At 45.2% G+C, this 19,393-nt stretch overlaps 2 protein-coding genes across 8 annotated transcripts in view; both read left to right on the top strand.

Annotated features, from left to right (window-relative positions):
- The window catches only part of LOC308697127 (uncharacterized protein), a 377,069-nt gene that overhangs the window by 136,471 nt on the left and 221,205 nt on the right, over positions 1-19,393 (top strand). The gene's annotated exons all lie outside the window — the stretch shown is intronic.
- LOC308697189 (vitelline membrane outer layer protein 1 homolog) lies at positions 311-18,864 on the top strand. Of its 7 annotated transcripts, XR_014030897.1 has the most exons (6): positions 311-1,142; positions 2,230-2,364; positions 2,729-2,847; positions 2,965-3,075; positions 17,939-18,120; positions 18,188-18,864. XR_014030897.1 is itself a non-coding variant. In XM_081376338.1 (3 exons), exons 1-3 carry the CDS (start codon positions 1,063-1,065, stop codon positions 18,117-18,119), a joined length of 372 nt encoding a protein of 123 aa, XP_081232464.1. In that variant the 5' UTR covers positions 311-1,062; the 3' UTR covers positions 18,120-18,864. The 7 variants fall into 7 exon arrangements, 1 of the variants encoding a protein (XP_081232464.1); XR_014030898.1 differs by having other exon boundaries at positions 17,939-18,864; XR_014030900.1 differs by having other exon boundaries at positions 311-2,364; positions 18,386-18,864.

Genomic DNA, 19,393 nt, shown 5'->3' with positions numbered 1-19,393 from the left:
GTGTATACGGCAGAGATGATGGCGATTATTGTAGGACTGCAGTGGGTTGAGGAGGTAAAACCAGACAGAGTGGTGTGTTGTGTTGATTCTGTAGCAGCTCTATACAGTATTCAAAATATGAAATCTAATAGAGAAGATCTAATGCTAGAAATCCAACAAAGTTTATTTAGATTACAGAGACTACAGATAGATGTGAAATTCTGTTGGGTACCTGCTCATATAGGAATAAAAGGAAATGAGGGAGCAGATAAAATAGCAAAAAAATCAACCAGGACGAATGATACCATAAATATACCCCTTGGAAAAGGAGAGGCTAAGGCAATAATTAAAAAAGAAATGATGAAAAAATGGCAGGACAGGTGGGATGCGGATAAAAGTGGAAGGAAATATTACAGATTGCAAAAATCTATTAATGCACAGGGTGTGAATAGAAGTAATAGAAGAGAGGAGAGTGTTTTAACCAGGCTAAGGTTTGATCACACAGGATTAAATAAAACATTGTTTTTAATGGGTAAAAGACAATCTGATGAATGTATAGAATGTAGGTCCAAGGAAGATGTTGAACATGTATTATTGCATTGTAAGAAATATAGGGATGAGAGGATGAAACTAAATCAGAAGATAAGTCAGGTTGGAAGAAAGTGGAATATTGAAGGTTTGTTAGGCACAACAGGAGATGGGGTAAAGGATGCACAGAAAGCAGTTGTTCAATATTTGAAAAACACAGGAATATATAATAGGATTTAGGTATATATATATATTTATTTTTTTTATTTTTTTATTTTTTTTTATAATTTGATGATATAGTAATAATATGTTCTCATGTTACATACTCCTATACAGTAGGTGGCGGTATGCACCTTTACAGTCATGGTTGCAATCTGCCATAAAATGAAAAGAAGAAGAAGAAGAACAACCAATGAAGCGCAACACGCAACAACGCATGCTACGAATTTGAACGAATGCTAAGCACCTTATCGGATGTACAGTAACTTTACATAGCTGCCAACTCTCACGCATTCACTGTGAGACTCACGCAATTGACACTTTTCACACGGTCTCATGCCACACATCCATTTTCTCATGCACAGAAAAATCGCAAAGCAAAGAGGACACGGAGACCGACAGACTAGACAGAGCAGGTTAGTTATGATATAAAAAAATCTCAGCTCTCAGATTCTGTCACTTTTATTACGAAATTCAGACAATAAATAACGTTTTGGCGCTTGTAAATGTGACGCGACAGATCCCTAGCGGCACGTCGACCGGTCATCTCTAGCTGATAGTAAATAATGTTAAACACGAATGAACACTGTTGAAAGATACAGTACAACTTACCGAAATGTATATTCCTCATACATAATATCGACCCATCAATCAAAGGGGTCAATAAAACAGTTGGAGAACAATTATGTCACATAACATTTACCTCAGGAAAGCCATTTAATGACCATAATGTTAGTTGGCTAGAAAAAAAGAGCTATAGAGAGTATTTTGCTAAATACTATATTGCATGTTTATTATATTTTTACTTATATCATTAAATAAAGTTGTTATTATAATAAAAAAACGCATTATATTTAATTTGTTATTTTTAACCTTAAATAATACTGCCAGCTGATATAGGGCTCTCTGTATGTTTACAGCATTAGGTGAGTTGTTTTTTTCTAGAGAAAAATTAATGCCTATCTTGTGTAGCCTACCTAATATTTATCCAAATGAGTCAATATTAAATCAAATCACAATAATTGAATTGAACAAATCATAAAAAAGCGTAGCTTACCAGAAATTGAACCATGTAAACATTGTAACATGTTGTCACTAAACCTAATAAATTCAGTTTAGTTACAAAAATGTTTTGACAATCACAATACACTTATTGTGATGCAAAAATTACGTCACAATTATTAATAATTGCATCACAATTGCCACCCCCCACCCCCCCACTGTATTTGATTAATGTCATTGTATAAAAAGAGGTTTAAATAAATAAAAATCTTACAGACATACATGATTTGTATACATTTTATTTCTGTGGTAAGAGGACTTGAAATGACTCGAAACTAAAATGGTAGGACTTTGGACTCGACTTGAGACTTGTTGGCTTTGACTTGTGACTCGACTCGGGACTTGCCTCATCTTTGACTCGACTTGACTTGGGAATCGAGGGCAAAGACTTGAGACTTACTTGTGACTTGCATAACAATGACTTTGTCCCACCTCTGCTAGCCGTTATTGGGCATGTGAGCGCCGACCGATCTTACAGATCTGAGCTGACGGTGTCGAATGGGATGAAGTGGGGAGATTGGGGGCCTGTGGAAATGTGTCCAAGTGGAACATACGCCGCAGAGGTTTAATTTAAGGGTAAGTTGGGCATTGTTTGCTAATATGGGTGTTGAGTAGTCTGGAAATTCAGACCTAAATCTAAAAGATTAATAGGTCTGGGGTTGAATAATGAAACTCGAGGGGCATATTTAATGAGCATCATGACTCAACGCCAGAGTAACTCGCTGAGCAAATTCAACTTGTACTCCAACTTGCAAGAACTCTGGATTACCAGGGTAGTGGATGAATGCTTCAAAGGTTGAAAACTGTGGAGTTGCTGTTTGTCATTTAATTCCAGGTTTCTAAAGTGTATGTGTAATATTAAAGAGCATGGAGATAAACGTTACTATGGGTTGGGTTAAAGTTACCTCTTTCAAACGGAAGATTGTCTTGTTCTTTTAAGGTGGAATCAGCTTTTGTTTATGGTGGCGATGATACAGCGCTCAATGCGATTCGTCTTTACTGTGTCGATCAGTTCAAAAACCCAAAGCACTTCAGCTCAATTTCGTCCAGCCAAGGAGGGTAATGGACTCAGATTATTAACAATTATTGCATTAAGTGTTTAAGCTATTTAAGTAAATTGAGGATTTTCTTTAATGATTGATTTGATCAGGAACCCTCTTTGTGTGTTTTCTTCAGCTGGGGTGACTGGGGAAAGGTTCAAAGGTGTTCTGGATTCTTGACAGCTTTCCAGCTGAAAGTTGAACCTTCCCAAGGATCTGGAGATGATACGGCCGCAAACGGCATCAAGTGAGTTTTGTGGTGCTAAGTTATAACATCTCTTACTCCGTGTAAACCTTTTACGCCATCTCTTACCCATCCTGGGTTTATTTAGCTATTTAGGGGAGGAGGGGGGGGGGGACTCATTTTCACTCAATCTCCTGTTAATCTTGAGTACCTATAGAGTAGTATTGCATCCTTCATATCTCAAAAGTCTTTAGTTTTATTATATTTATAAAAGACAGATAGGCTGTAGCGAGTTTTTCCGGAAAAAAACGGGCGTCTGGAGGCGTGCGTGTGCTATAGAGCTGGTAAGTCCCGCCCCCTCCGTAAAACCCCGCTGGACCTCAAAGTTGAAAAACCGTCAATGCTTTGAATTGTCCCGTTTGAATTGTGCCATGAATGTGAAAATATGTTGTCTGTGAATTTTTTCTATAATCTTTCGTGTGAAGAATGCTACAATTTAGCGAAGTTTGATACGGGTAGACTTTGTGTGAGAGCACTTTGTGGACTACAACTCTCGACGCGTTTGAAACGTCAACACCACTAGCACACGGCTCTAGCTCACGGATCCCGCTAAATGATGTTTTATTAACAAGGTTCGGGAGGAGCACGTTCAGATAATTAACACAAGTGGAAAGCACTCAGCAATCAATGGTGAGAGGTATAAATACTCAGCAGTCTCACCTCATTCCATTGACAGTTTTTGCAGCATCCCTCCACCACCCCTTCTCCACACTTCTAGTACTAAACACTTACATACGGGGGGAGTACTCTGGGTTCGGGCTAAACTCCGAGCTCGGAGCCCTCCCTCCGGACAGCACGCCATATACGCATTAAACTTACCCATTCAAATTATATGTAAGTGTGAACTCGTGAAACATGGCTGTGTCTTTGGTGCACTTCACCGCCTTCTTTCAGGGAGAGGACAAAATCGTTGAGGTTGGCGAAAACCACGGGTAAGTCAACTTTATGGGGTGACGTCACATAGGCGACATGTAGTCTTTCTCGTTATGTCTTTTCCACAACTGCTAGCTGACGAATCATACCATATACTGTCAAACTTGTAACATGAAAGATTATATAAAAAATTCACAGACAACATATGTTCACATTCATGGCACAATTCAAACGGGACCAGAAAATAATTATTTTCTCCCATTCACTTGCATTGACGGTTTTTCAACTTTGAGGTCCAGCGGGGTTAGCGGAAGGGGCGGGACTTACCAGCTCTATACTGTCTATGGCCGTGTGTGGGCGAAGCTAAAGCTGTGGGCTAACGCGCTGAGCTAACAACAACACACAGAGACATTTGATTTGAAGCAGTTTTACCAGAGCCCGTCTACGGAGAGCCTTGGCACTTCCTATTAGCCCCATTGTATCGATCTTGGTTGCAGTTCCATTAGAGTTCCACTGGAGGTGATCGCGGGCGAGTGCAGACTGAATGGGAGTCTATGGGGCTAGACGGCTAAATTTGTCTCTTTCACCCGATTGCCGTTGAGAAATCTCAGATTTGATTGCAGGTTTTGCAAGTTCAACATGGGTTATAGGTCGAAAGTTGAATGAACGAGTACTTATTTCTTTTCGATTTCTTACAGTTTGAGTTGTTGTTGCCCACAACACGCTAGCATTCTGCTAATGACGTCAGCATTCTGACGTCATTGACATTTTAAAAGACTTTTTAAACCAAATAAGTGACTCTAAAAAATCTAACACCTAGTAATGTGTAATTTCTTTGCATCTCCTTTCGAATACAACATTCAAATTACTAGACAAAAAATTATATCCTGAGAAAAGTGGATTTTGAGGGTTTTTCGCCATAGACCTCCATTCATTCTGCACTCGCCTGCGAGCGCCCCCGCATGGACAGAGACGTGTTACTGCAGCCAGTCCAGAAACCGGAAGTAAGCAGAGAGTGCCAATTCTCTTCCTATTAGACATTCTCTGGTTTTACTCACCGCATGCGACTGCGAACCTTTATCATTGTGACTGCTCCATCCTTAAGCATTAGACGATCTGCAAATCCGTCGATCTGGGCTTTGTTTATAAAATTTCGTCGACGAAATGTAGGGAACAGTCTCGCACAACTCCGTTTTTGGCCCGGAAAAACAATCTGCATCCACTTTTACCTTAACGCTGGGTTCTTTAGGAATCTGTGTAGGGTTGTCTTGCCCTGGTGACCAAAAACACACTTCTTTGGTGAGCTGACATAAGGTAACATATTTTCTCTCTCTCTCTCTCTCTCTCTCTCTCTCTCTCTCTCTCTCTCTCTCTCTCTCTCTCTCTCTCTCTCTCTCTCTCTCTCTCTCTGTCTCTCTGTCTCTGTCTCTCTCTCTCTCTCTCTCTCTCTCTCTCTCTCTGTCAATTCAATTCAATTCAGAAAGCTTTATTGGCATGACAAAAAAGTACATTTTGTATTGCCAAAGCATCACAACAACATAGACAATGATTTAGAACATTTAGTACACAAAATTATAATAATAGTTAAATTAAATAAAGATAGTATTATATATATTATCTTGGCTAGTTATTGCAAAAATAATAATACTGATAACATAAAGCAATAATAATAGTGTAAACAAAGATTAATAAATAAAATAAAAAAGGATTATATTGCAGAAAACATGTATATAAAAAAAAACAAAATAAACAAACACTGAACTTGAACATCATATATGTGTGTAGGTGTGATGGGATGGGTTAGGCTGTGTGTGTGATGGGGTGTGTTAGGCTGTGAGTGAGTGTGTGTGTATTGGGCGTTTGCTGCTCTGCTCGTCCCTCAGGATGTGGAGAGATGCTACTAGTCTTGCTGCTATATTGGAGCATTTGGCTTCTTCGCCAAGGATGAATCTGAGTTTTTGGGTTGGGTTACAGGTGTTAAATTGGGGAAATATCTTATTAATTTTGGGGTAATATTGGTCTCTAATGTGTTCATATTTTGGGCATTCTGTGAGGAAGTGCAGCTCGGTCTCCGGCACTCCCAGAATGCAGTGCGTGCAGAGTCTGTCCTCCCGGGAGAGCCAGGTCTGTCTGCGTCGGCCCGTCTCGATGGCCAGGCTGTGTTCACTGAGTCTGTACATCGTCAGGGTTTTCCTGAGCTTCACATCACTCACTGTGCTCAGGTAGCTCGCAACAGTGTACTCTCGATTTAGTGCCGAATAACATTCCAGTTTGTGTTGGTTTTGAATGGTGTTCGTCCAATGGGTGATGTACTTGTCTTGTTCTGTGTTGATAATTTGTGCAGGCCGAATGTGTGTGTGTGTGTGCTGAGGCGAGCTGATCTCTGCAGGAGAGAGCTCAGTCAGTCTCAGCACCAGCTGACACAGGGGACTCCTCGCTACGCTCAGCTCTTGGTGTTTGAGGGCTCTGTAATGGTATGTGTTGGGGTCGCTTGTTTTCAGGTGTTTCCAGAATTTGATGGCTCTTTTTTGGATGTTTAGGAGGAGAGGGTATTGGCCTAATTCTGCCCTGCATCCGTTGTTTGGTGTTTTTCTTTGGACTTTGAGTATTCTTTTACAGAAATCTAATTGTAGAGTTTCAATCGGATGTTTTTCCCAATTTAAAAAATCAAATTTTATAGAAGGACCCCACATTTCACTGCCATATAGAACAATTGGTTCAATTATTGATTTGAAAAGTTTGAGCCAAATTTGGATTGGGATGTCAATTTTGATTGATCGTTTTATGGCATAGAAAGCCCTTTGAGCTTTCTCTTTGAGTTCATTCACAGCCAAGGTAAAGTTACCAGTTGGAGTTATTTTCAGGCCGAGGTAAGTGTATGCTTTGGTGCTCTCAATGGTTCTGTGTGAGAGTGTGAATGTGTGTGTTGGTCCCTGAGATCTGGAGCGTTTCTGGAACATCATGACTCTAGTTTTCTGGAGGTTGACGGTCAGGGCCCAGGACTGACAGTAATCCTCCAGCAGATCCAGGCTGTCCTGAAGCCCCTCTTTAGTGGGCGACAGGAGGACCAGGTCGTCTGCGTAGAGAAGACACTTGATCTCTGTGTCGTGGAGAGTGAGACCTCGAAAGGGAGCATGTTCTAATGTATTGGCCAATTGGTTGATGTAGATGTTAAAGAGGGTGGGGCTTAAACTGCAGCCCTGTCTCACTCCGCGCCCCTGGGGGAAAAATTCGGTTCTTTGGTTTCCAATTTTGACAGCGCATTGGCTGGCTGTGTACATCGATTTGATCAAATCATAGAATTTCCCCCCTACTCCACTGTCGATGAGTTTTAGGTATAATCCTTCGTGCCAAATTGAATCAAATGCTTTCTTGAAATCAACGAAACAAGCAAAAATTTGTTCTTTGTTTTGATGTACATATTTGTCAATTAGTGTTTGTAATGTAAAAATGTGATCGGATGTGCGACATTTTGGAAGAAAGCCAGTTTGGGATTTACTCAAGGCATTGTGCTTCATAAGGAAGTGTAGAAGTCTGGCGTTTAAGATGCTGCAGAGAACCTTCCCCAGGTTACTGTTCACACAGATGCCTCGGTAGTTGTTGGGGTCTAGTTTGTCTCCGCTCTTGTGGATGGGGCTGATGAGGCCCTGGTTCCAGATCTCAGGGAAGAACCCGACACACAGAACATCATTGAACAGTTTGAGCATGGCCAGTCTGAAGCTTTGGTCTGTGTGTTTCAGCATCTCGTTCGGGATGCTGTCTACACCACAGGCTTTCTTGGACTCAAGGACTCCTAATTTTTCTTCCAATTCGGTCATTGTTATGGGGAAATCTAAAGGGTTTTGATTTGCTTTAATTGATCTTTCCAAATTGTCTAGTTTATTATTTCATTTTGATTATAATTTTGAATTTCAGTTGGGCTGTATAATTCTTGGAAGTGGTTCTTCCACTTCTCCCCGTCTTGAATTGCCAGAACTTCTTGATTTGGTTTGTATAACAATTTCCATTTATCCCAAAATTTGTGTGAGTTTATAGATTTTTCAATTTCTTCAAACTGGTTTTGCAAAAACTGTGCTTTTTTCCGCCGGAGTGTGGCTTTATACTGTTTTAGTGCCTCACAGTAAAGAAGGCGGAGGTCCGGATTATCTGGTTGTCTGTGTTTTTGATTTGATAAATTTCTGAGGTTTTTTCTCAGAGCCTTACAGTCCAAATCAAACCATTTGTCAGTCTCTAAATATTTTTTCTTTGGTTTAACAATTGCCAAATTACTTTTTTGTGCTGTTTTGTAGAATATGTTGTTTAGATCTTGTACTTCCTGATTGATGCCGAATTGATTTTTAGGGTATTCCTGTATTTGGAATGAATGTATGAGGGATTGTATTTCTGAAGATTTGACGGCAGTGCTGTAATTACTGGCACTGGTTTCAGTCCATTTGAAAGACATTATTTTGCTCATTTGATATGGGGTCCTAATTGGTTTGGGTGATGTTTCAGATTGCTTTATATAGAGGATGATTTGGCTGTGGTCTGAGAAAGGTTTCAGGGGTTTGACTGTGAATGCTCTCAGAGAGGAAAGGTCGAGATCTGTGATGGTATAGTCTACAGTGCTGTTCCCCAGAGCTGAGCTGTAGGTGTATCGGCCGAGCGAGTCTCCTCGCAGTCTTCCGTTGACGATGTACAGAGCCAGTCCTCGGCAGAGCTGCAGCAGCTGCCGTCCGTGAGCGTTCACGGTTTCATCACAGTTTTGTCTGCTGGGGTGAGAAGGGTACAAGTCATTATTGCCTGTGATGAATCTGCTACCGTGCGATTCAATGTAATCTAGTTCTGCTCCTGTTCTGGCGTTTAAGTCACCCATAAGCAGCACATTTCCCTGGGCCTGGAAATGGCTGATTTCTCTTTCTATATTTTGGAAAGTTTCCTCTTGGAAATACGGAGACTCGAGGGGTGGAATGTAAATTGCACAGAGGAAAACAGGCTTAGATGCTGATATCATTCCTTTTTGTATTTTTATCCACAAGTGGTATTGCTCTCTTTTAATTAATTCTATGGACAGCTCAGATTTAATCCATATGATCATCCCTCCCGAGTCTCTCCCTTGTGTGACTGATGTGAGTTTGACTGATGGTAATATTATCTCTCTGTATCCTGAGGGACAGCCAGTGAACGCATCTCCTCTACACCAGGTTTCCTGTAAGACGATGACATCTATGTCTTGAAGTTCTTTCATAAAATCAGAATTTCTACTTTTTAGGCCAAAGACTGAGGAGTTTAGACCTTGAATATTCCACGTAGAAAAACTAAGTGATTTCATCGTAAACTTTTAAAATGATGTGTATGGTTTGTTTGCTATTCTGAGAAAAGAGAAATGATGCAAAATTACTATAGATTAAATTAAAACAACGAATTATGGAATTAAAGTTATGGTAGGAACTCAAAACATCAACAATTCCATATTAAATGTACATGAATATCACAGAATAAGGTAGTGGTGGTGTTTGTTTTTTGTTTTTGTTTTTACCACTGTCCACTGTGTGTTAGTAGGTGAGAGCAGATGATACTCAGCATCTGTTGGATGTCGTGGAGTTCAGCGTTAGGGTGGTCTGCTCCTCCGCTGACAGCTTGGGCGTAGCTCGGTCTGCCTGGATGGGCCGGGCTCTGCTGTGGACGGGCTTCAGCTGCTGGAGCTGTGGGGCTGTTGTAGAACGGTCTCTGTCTGTAGCGGTCCTGTCCTGGTGCTGGAGCTCCGGGTGGAGCTCTGGGTGCTGGTGCTCTGGGCGGTACTCTGGGTGCTGGTGCTCTGGGTGGTGCTCCGGTCGGGGCTCTAGATGAGCTGTGGGCTGGGATGTAGTATGTCGGAGGGTGTCTCGATGGATTGGCTGGGTTAGGGCTGGTTCTGCTCCACCTGGGGCTGGTCTGGTTGGTCCTGTTTAGAGTGACATCTTTGAGTTTCTTTGCGAGGATATGTACCAGGTTCTTATAAAGGTGGACGTGGTCGTATAGACATTCAGTGTCGAGGTCTGGATGGTGGGCCAAGTGGACGTTGGGCAGGAGGGCACAATGTCTAGAGATGCTGGAGTTTATTTTATTAATTGTTTTGGGGTGGAAATCTGTCCTCTGAAGTAAAGTGGACAGGATGATTTTGGAGTTGGGAAAGGTTTCTCTAGCTTTATCCACGACGGCTCTGAGGGAGTCCGACACTCGGTCCTGCTGGCTCCGCAGGTCGTTGGTGTCCGTGTGGATAATGATGTGGCTGGGCCGGCCTAGCTGGGACTCTGTCAGGAGCTCCAGGGCTTTGTCAGTGGTGGGACACCAGAGTTTAACAGCTCTGTGTTGGGGGAAGAGTTTCTTTACATCGATGAATTTGCCGTTTGAATCGATGAGTAGAGCTATTTCGGGTTCCTCTGTGCTGGCTGGTGCTGGGCTGCTGTGAGACGAGGGCTGCTGTGCTGAGGAGTCTGACAGGGGGCGCTGTGACGGCTGTGAGCGGGCTGGGTCGGGTCTCTCTGCGCTGAGGGCTGGGTGTTGACTCCCTGTGTTCGGCGACTCTGGGCTGGAGGGCAGTGTTTGAGCTCTGTGGGTCTGCTCTGGCTCTTCTCTGGCCAGGAGGAGCTCTCTCAGCTGCTCTCTCAGGGCCTGGATCTCACTGCGCTGCTGCTCTCTCTCCTCCTGAATCTCTCTCTGCTGCTCTCTCTCCTCCTGAATCTCTCTCTGCTGCTCTCTCAGGGCCTGGATCTCACTGCGCTGCTGCTCTCTCTCCTCCTGAATCTCTCTCTGCTGCTCTCTCAGGGCCTGGATCTCGCTGCGCTGCTGCTCTCTCTCCTCCTGTATCTCTCTCTGCTGCTCTCTCAGGGCCTGGATCTCACTGCGCTGCTGCTCTCTCTCCTCCTGTATCTCTCTCTGCTGCTCTCTCTCCTCCTGTATCTCTCTCTGCTGCTCTCTCTCCTCCTGTATCTCTCTCTGCTGCTCTCTCTCCTCCTGTATCTCTCTCTGCTGCTCTCTCTCCTCCTGTATCTCTCTCTGCTGCTCTCTCAGGGCCTGGATCTCACTGCGCTGCTGCTCTCTCTCCTCCTGAATCTCTCTCTGCTGCTCTCTCAGGGCCTGGATCTCGCTGCGCTGCTGCTCTCTCTCCTCCTGAATCTCTCTCTGCTGCTCTCTCTCCTCCTGAATCTCTCTCTGCTGCTCTCTCAGGGCCTGGATCTCGCTGCGCTGCTGCTCTCTCTCCTCCTGAATCTCTCTCTGCTGCTCTCTCAGGGCCTGGATCTCGCTGCGCTGCTGCTCTCTCTCCTCCTGTATCTCTCTCTCTGCTGCTCTCTCAGGGCCTGGATCTCACTGCGCTGCTGCTCTCTCTCCTCCTGAATCTCTCTCTGCTGCTCTCTCAGGGCCTGGATCTCGCTGCGCTGCTGCTCTCTCTCCTCCTGAATCTCTCTCTGCTGCTCTCTCTCCTCCTGAATCTCTCTCTGCTGCTCTCTCAGGGCCTGGATCTCGCTGCGCTGCTGCTCTCTCTCCTCCTGTATCTCTCTCTGCTGCTCTCTCTCCTCCTGTATCTCTCTCTGCTGCTCTCTCTCCTCCTGTATCTCTCTCTGCTGCTCTCTCTCCTCCTGTATCTCTCTCTGCTGCTCTCTCTCCTCCTGAATCTCTCTCTGCTGCTCTCTCAGGGCCTGGATCTCGCTGCGCTGCTGCTCTCTCTCCTCCTGTATCTCTCTCTGCTGCTCTCTCTCCTCCTGAATCTCTCTCTGCTGCTCTCTCAGGGCCTGGATCTCGCTGCGCTGCTGCTCTCTCTCCTCCTGTATCTCTCTCTGCTGCTCTCTCTCCTCCTGAATCTCTCTCTGCTGCTCTCTCAGGGCCTGGATCTCACTGCGCTGCTGCTCTCTCTCCTCCTGAATCTCTCTCTGCTGCTCTCTCAGGGCCTGGATCTCACTGCGCTGCTGCTCTCTCTCCTCCTGAATCTCTCTCTGCTGCTCTCTCAGGGCCTGGATCTCACTGCGCTGCTGCTCTCTCTCCTCCTGTATCTCTCTCTGCTGCTCTCTCTCCTCCTGAATCTCTCTCTGCTGCTCTCTCTCCTCCTGAATCTCTCTCTGCTGCTCTCTCAGGGCCTGGATCTCACTGCGCTGCTGCTCTCTCTCCTCCTGAATCTCTCTCTGCTGCTCTCTCTCCTCCTGAATCTCTCTCTGCTGCTCTCTCAGGGCCTGGATCTCACTGCGCTGCTGCTCTCTCTCCTCCTGAATCTCTCTCTGCTGCTCTCTCTCCTCCTGAATCTCTCTCTGCTGCTCTCTCAGGGCCTGGATCTCGCTGCGCTGCTGCTCTCTCTCCTCCTGAATCTCTCTCTGCTGCTCTCTCTCCTCCTGAATCTCTCTCTGCTGCTCTCTCAGGGCCTGGATCTCGCTGCGCTGCTGCTCTCTCTCCTCCTGAATCTCTCTCTGCTGCTCTCTCAGGGCCTGGATCTCGCTGCGCTGCTGCTCTCTCTCCTCCTGTATCTCTCTCTGCTGCTCTCTCTCCTCCTGTATCTCTCTCTGCTGCTCTCTCTCCTCCTGTATCTCTCTCTGCTGCTCTCTCTCCTCCTGAATCTCTCTCTGCTGCTCTCTCAGGGCCTGGATCTCGCTGCGCTGCTGCTCTCTCTCCTCCTGTATCTCTCTCTGCTGCTCTCTCTCCTCCTGAATCTCTCTCTGCTGCTCTCTCAGGGCCTGGATCTCGCTGCGCTGCTGCTCTCTCTCCTCCTGTATCTCTCTCTGCTGCTCTCTCTCCTCCTGAATCTCTCTCTGCTGCTCTCTCAGGGCCTGGATCTCACTGCGCTGCTGCTCTCTCTCCTCCTGAATCTCTCTCTGCTGCTCTCTCAGGGCCTGGATCTCACTGCGCTGCTGCTCTCTCTCCTCCTGAATCTCTCTCTGCTGCTCTCTCAGGGCCTGGATCTCACTGCGCTGCTGCTCTCTCTCCTCCTGTATCTCTCTCTGCTGCTCTCTCTCCTCCTGAATCTCTCTCTGCTGCTCTCTCTCCTCCTGAATCTCTCTCTGCTGCTCTCTCAGGGCCTGGATCTCACTGCGCTGCTGCTCTCTCTCCTCCTGAATCTCTCTCTGCTGCTCTCTCTCCTCCTGAATCTCTCTCTGCTGCTCTCTCAGGGCCTGGATCTCGCTGCGCTGCTGCTCTCTCTCCTCCTGAATCTCTCTCTGCTGCTCTCTCTCCTCCTGAATCTCTCTCTGCTGCTCTCTCAGGGCCTGGATCTCGCTGCGCTGCTGCTCTCTCTCCTCCTGAATCTCTCTCTGCTGCTCTCTCAGGGCCTGGATCTCGCTGCGCTGCTGCTCTCTCTCCTCCTGTATCTCTCTCTGCTGCTCTCTCTCCTCCTGTATCTCTCTCTGCTGCTCTCTCTCCTCCTGTATCTCTCTCTGCTGCTCTCTCTCCTCCTGTATCTCTCTCTGCTGCTCTCTCAGGGCCTGGATCTCGCTGCGCTGCTGCTCTCTCTCCTCCTGTATCTCTCTCTCTGCTGCTCTCTCAGGGCCTGGATCTCACTGCGCTGCTGCTCTCTCTCCTCCTGAATCTCTCTCTGCTGCTCTCTCTCCTCCTGTATCTCTCTCTCTGCTGCTCTCTCAGGGCCTGGATCTCACTGCGCTGCTGCTCTCTCTCCTCCTGAATCTCTCTCTGCTGCTCTCTCAGGGCCTGGATCTCGCTGCGCTGCTGCTCTCTCTCCTCCTGTATCTCTCTCTGCTGCTCTCTCTCCTCCTGTATCTCTCTCTGCTGCTCTCTCTCCTCCTGAATCTCTCTCTGCTGCTCTCTCTCCTCCTGAATCTCTCTCTGCTGCTCTCTCAGGGCCTGGATCTCACTGCGCTGCTGCTCTCTCTCCTCCTGAATCTCTCTCTGCTGCTCTCTCAGGGCCTGGATCTCGCTGCGCTGCTGCTCTCTCTCCTCCTGTATCTCTCTCTGCTGCTCTCTCTCCTCCTGTATCTCTCTCTGCTGCTCTCTCTCCTCCTGAATCTCTCTCTGCTGCTCTCTCTCCTCCTGAATCTCTCTCTGCTGCTCTCTCAGGGCCTGGATCTCACTGCGCTGCTGCTCTCTCTCCTCCTGAATCTCTCTCTCTGCTGCTCTCTCAGGGCCTGGATCTCGCTGCGCTGCTGCTCTCTCTCCTCCTGTATCTCTCTCTGCTGCTCTCTCTCCTCCTGTATCTCTCTCTGCTGCTCTCTCTCCTCCTGTATCTCTCTCTGCTGCTCTCTCTCCTCCTGTATCTCTCTCTGCTGCTCTCTCTCCTCCTGAATCTCTCTCTGCTGCTCTCTCTCCTCCTGAATCTCTCTCTGCTGCTCTCTCTCCTCCTGAATCTCTCTCTGCTGCTCTCTCAGGGCCTGGATCTCACTGCGCTGCTGCTCTCTCTCCTCCTGAATCTCTCTCTGCTGCTCTCTCAGGGCCTGGATCTCGCTGCGCTGCTGCTCTCTCTCCTCCTGTATCTCTCTCTGCTGCTCTCTCTCCTCCTGAATCTCTCTCTGCTGCTCTCTCTCCTCCTGAATCTCTCTCTGCTGCTCTCTCTCCTCCTGAATCTCTCTCTGCTGCTCTCTCAGGGCCTGGATCTCGCTGCGCTGCTGCTCTCTCTCCTCCTGAATCTCTCTCAGCTGCTCTTTCAGGGCCTGGATCTCACTGCGCTGCTGCTCTCTCTCCTCCTGTATCTCTCTCAGCTGCTCTCTCAGGGCCTGGATCTCACTGCGCTGCTGCTCTCTCTCCTCCTGTATCTCTCTCAGCTGCTCTCTCTCCTCCTGAATCTCTCTCAGCTGCTCTCTCAGGGCCTGGATCTCGCTGCGCTGCTGCTCTCTCTCCTCCTGTATCTCTCTCTGCTGCTCTCTCTCCTCCTGTATCTCTCTCTGCTGCTCTCTCTCCTCCTGTATCTCTCTCTGCTGCTCTCTCTCCTCCTGTATCTCTCTCTGCTGCTCTCTCAGGGCCTGGATCTCACTGCGCTGCTGCTCTCTCTCCTCCTGTATCTCTCTCTGCTGCTCTCTCTCCTCCTGTATCTCTCTCAGCTGCTCTTTCAGGGTCTGGATCTCACTGCGCTGCTGCTCTCTCTCCTCCTGTATCTCTCTCAGCTGCTGCCTCATCTCTGCTGTGGACTGCTCTCTGTCCTCTAGCTGGAGTCTCAGTGCGGTCAGCTCACACTGATAGCTGTCCTTCTCTGTCTGAAGCTTTCTCATGTGCTGTGTGAGGGCTGACAGTCTCTGTGTTAAGTGCTCGGTGTTCTGCTGGAGTTCAGTGTGAGCTGCACATGTGTCTGACTGCTGCTGTTTCAGCACAGTTTCTCTGAGCTGCACCATCTCCATCTCCAGCTTGGTGAAGTGCTCCTGTAGGAGAGGGATAGCTCTGAGCAGGGAGGGCGAGATGTGTTCAACACTTTCTGCAGGAGTGGGTCTGAGGTCTGAGGTGCTGGTCGGTGGATTCTGCTCAGATGACGAGCTTTCAGATAGGACAGCTTTCTCATGTTTCACGATTTCACCTATTGTCCTGTAGTCCGCCTGGAATGTTTTCAGGTCCCCCTGTACCATGACTGTGCCATTTTTATAGATGTTTACAGTCATCACTGTGCTGTCAGGGTCATGTGGTTCTCTGATTTTGACTTTCCAGCCATTACAGATGCCTTCTTTCTTTACAGAGGGGTAATGGTTGATGATGGCTTTATTCCAGGCACTGGGGTGATCAGAGAAGAAAATGAGGTTGCAGACTTCTCCAGTTTTGAACAGATCTGCAAACAGAGTCTCTGGATTGTTTGTCAGAAGTTTCTGCTTATAGGTTTTCCTTGCGGTGTCAGATTTCACCTCAGAGGGGTACTGTATGGTGGTGAGGGGGCAGCACATTTGCATATGGCAGTGGGCTGATTGCAGCTGCTGCTCTGATTGGCTGATTCTCTCTGCCTCAGTTAAATTGATACATTGAGGAATGTCAGAGTGTGGGCTAGCCATAGCTTTAGCTTTTTAGCATTTTTAGCTTATAAAAATATAAAAAGATCAATTTTATGCCCTTATATTTGAAAAAAATAAGCAAACAAGCCCAAAAAAAGGTTTCCAGTGCAGTTTTAGTTGTACTCACTGCTTCTCCCTCTGTGGATAGGTGGTTCTTTTCCTGTTTTAAACTTTCCCTCCAATTTTCCAGCAGGCCTGTTGCTAGAAGTCTGATCTTCTGATCCTCTGCATTGATTATTTGTGTTTAAAAATAAAGATACTATAATTTCTGAGTTCTTTTCATCATATTTCACGTCTGTATCAGTGGCGGATACAGAATGTCATTAATAGGGGGGCCTGGTGAATATACGGGGGGGCCTCGGTTTTTTAAGCTTATATACACGCCCAGTGGTGTAACTTTGCTAAATTAGATATATGTACATTGTACAATAACATTACGATGTCCATCGATTTAAATAGTATGCTACATTTGTCGTTTAATGAGATGTAGCCAAATATATGCTGTATAATAGATTTGTTGTGTGAGTAAAATACATAGATTCGCTTATTTAAACAACGTACACCTAAATGGTCCAGTGGTAGAACTTTCGCCAACAGTGTCAGAGGTTGTGGGATCTAGTCCGCACCAGCATAGTTTTTTTTTTTTTTTTTTTTCATCAAAACTGATTATGTTCAATAGTGGTTGTATATCAAGGAGGGACACGTGTGCATTATGATGTGTGATTTCACCAGAACGAATAGAGAGTATCCGCAACGGATTGAAGCGCGCGTCGAGTCAAGACAGTGCGGTGTGTGCGCGAGCCACCCGAGAGAACACTGTATCAGCGCCACTGATCGCATCGGCAACAAGCACTTTCATCACTTGATTTAAAAAACACATTTCAGCGCTAGATCGTCTCTTATTTAACAAACGAACGAAATGAATGCTCTGCTGGTTAACTGGAGATGTTTATTTGTAGAATTGGTACATTCGTGCCGCGAAATGTTTTAAAAAGTGGTGGGGACATGTCCCACCTGCCCCACTCGCAAATTACGCCTATGTAACACGCACGCCTGATAAATATGTCAACTATAGCAGATCGGTACACGTAGGTAGTGAATTTAACTACCTTGTACTCATGTCAGTCAGCCCTCCGCGGCTGCTTTAAACCTGAAGTTCATCTGTCTGTCACGCGAGTCGCAAGTAGAGAGTGGTGTTGCGTGATAGCATCACTGGACTGACACGTGATATGCCGACATAATATTTTTCTTTTGTAGCTTTTTTTCGTAGCTATTGTACATAAATGTCCTCAGGAAACTATTAAAATAAAATTATTTATTAATTCATTATTATTATTATTATTAAGATTAAAAATTTAAATTGTTTTTATTAATCTGATTGGGTGGGCCACCGGTCAATCTGGGTGGGCACGTGCCCACCCAGGCCCACCCATAAATCCGCGCCTGGTCTGTATGTGGTATTCTTCTAGATTTTGTAGATTTTCGGTCTATTTCTTTTCTCAAAATAGCAAACAAAGAAGAAAATCTAAGAGCTCATGCAGATCATGGCTTCTCAGAAGCTTCTCACTCTGTCTCTGTCTCTCTGTCTCTCTCTCTCTGTCTCTCTCTCTCTCTCTCTCTGTCTCTCTCTCTCTCTCTCTGTCTCTCTCTCTCTGTCTCTCTCTCTCTGTCTCTCTCTCTCTCTCTCTGTCTCTCTCTCTCTGTCTCTCTCTCTCTGTCTGGTCTACGAGTGCGCGCGCGCCCGCGGAGAAGTGCCCTTAGGACCCATATAAGGAAATTCCGCCCCATCTTACGTGACACAGATCCATACTCGAAAAAAACTTTCCGAAACTTGTGACAAACCGAAAGGACAATTTTTGGCACAGAAATACTCCTTCAAACGTACAATTTAATTTTTGAAACTTTGTCCATGTTTAGCATGGGAATCCAACTCTTTAACAGTGTAAAAAATTCAGTATGCATGAAATAGCATTTCCCCCCCCCCCCCCCCCCCCGCAGGTGATCATGTGACATTCAGTCCAACAACATAATTACATTTTATCATAATATTGTCACATCTGAACTTTTTCCAGGTTCAAATGCAGTGGAGGTGAAGAGCTGAAGGGTTTCAGCACAAACTGGGGCACGTGGGGCGACTGGAGCCCAACCTGTGAAGGAAAAGGAATCTGCGGCATACAGACCCAGGTAGCACCGTCACAGGGAGACGGAGACGACACCGCTCTCAATGACGTGCGCATGTTCTGCTGCGATTAAGGTGACGTGATCGCAATCAAACTCAGACTGACACACTGCAGATCAACTAAATCTGTTTATTCTTTCAGGTTTAAGAGGATGACCACAAGAACCGCAAGAAGATCAAATGTATTGTAATAAACTAACAAACCATGTCATACAACAGTTTTGTTATGTAAATCTGTAAAGTCAGCCGGTCATATCATAAAAAGATAAAGCCTAACCGGATGATCGGGACATTTGCACCCCGCTTTTTGAAGTTGAAATTATCTCATTCATTCTTGTAGGTTCGTGATTCTTCTGAAGACTCCTGAACTTCTGCTGAAACGGTTGTCAAATATCAGCAATAAAGACTTTCTAAACTGAATCTTGTAGTTTCACATTGTTTTGCACAACACTTTACATCAGATCGTTCATTACATTAGTGCATGTGGCAGAGGGTCTAAAGTGACTTCTATTGCATTCAAAGTAGGCCTAATTGTCTTATCCGTTAATGCATTCCCTGAGAATGACCAGCGTAATCTACATGATCACTACATTAAAGTGTAATATTTTCAAGGTACCGTAAACGTTTTATTTCTAAAGATATAAATGCTTGTTTAGCTAAAATGGCACAATGCACGTTCAGAAAATGATTTAATGTAAAAGAAATTCAAACCTCATTTTAGTACTTTAATATTTAAGACTGTTAACTCACTCCTGCAGTAAATCTCTCAAACAGTGCCAGAATCAAGAAGCAGTTATAAATCTGTATTCAAAGACTGTTATAATCTGAGTTATGTTTGGATGGGTGTTTTATGTTTCAGTTTTGTGCCTCAGATTTCTCTATTTCAGTCGGTCTAGGCAGGTTACAAATGGTTTAAGGGCAGTGTTCGAATTGAAGTTTAATGGAGGGTCCCCACCTTATTAGTTATGTCTTGCAATATACAATTTATACAATATATTTGATCATAATATATATATATATATATAATTTATTAAAAATTGTTGATAAAGAATGACCTATGTATACATATATACTGTATTTAGTCCAATGTTATGCATCAAATAGAGAGAAACTATTTTTTAAATTACTTACTAAAGTGGATTTAGAGGGAGACAAAGCAGCAGACCCAAAAGGGCAACTATGGCAAATATACCAGGGCACTACATAAGGCACTTGAAGACCCGTAAAAGCATGTGGAGGTCCACTTTACCTGCACACTAGACAATGCCATGTTTTAGTTTCAATATTTTTTTTTTAATAAATCTAGCCTACAAAAATTGAAATATACACTACTGTTCAGAAGTTGAGA

This window comes from Scardinius erythrophthalmus (genome assembly GCF_964197995.2).
Source record: "Scardinius erythrophthalmus genome assembly, chromosome: 10".
In the NCBI taxonomy this organism is placed as follows: domain Eukaryota; kingdom Metazoa; phylum Chordata; class Actinopteri; order Cypriniformes; family Leuciscidae; genus Scardinius; species Scardinius erythrophthalmus.
Note: the sequence above shows the minus strand (reverse complement) of the source record. Positions and strands in the feature narration are given on the sequence as shown.

Coding starts and splice junctions, on each gene's coding strand:
- LOC308697189 (XM_081376338.1), top strand. CDS start 1,063: ATGCCACACATCCATTTTCTCATGCACAGAAAAATCGCAAAGCAAAGA. Junction 1,143..2,964: donor CGACAGACTAGACAGAGCAG/GTTAGTTATGAT, acceptor TGTTTTCTTCAG/CTGGGGTGACTGGGGAAAGG. Junction 3,076..17,938: donor ACGGCCGCAAACGGCATCAA/GTGAGTTTTGTG, acceptor AACTTTTTCCAG/GTTCAAATGCAGTGGAGGTG.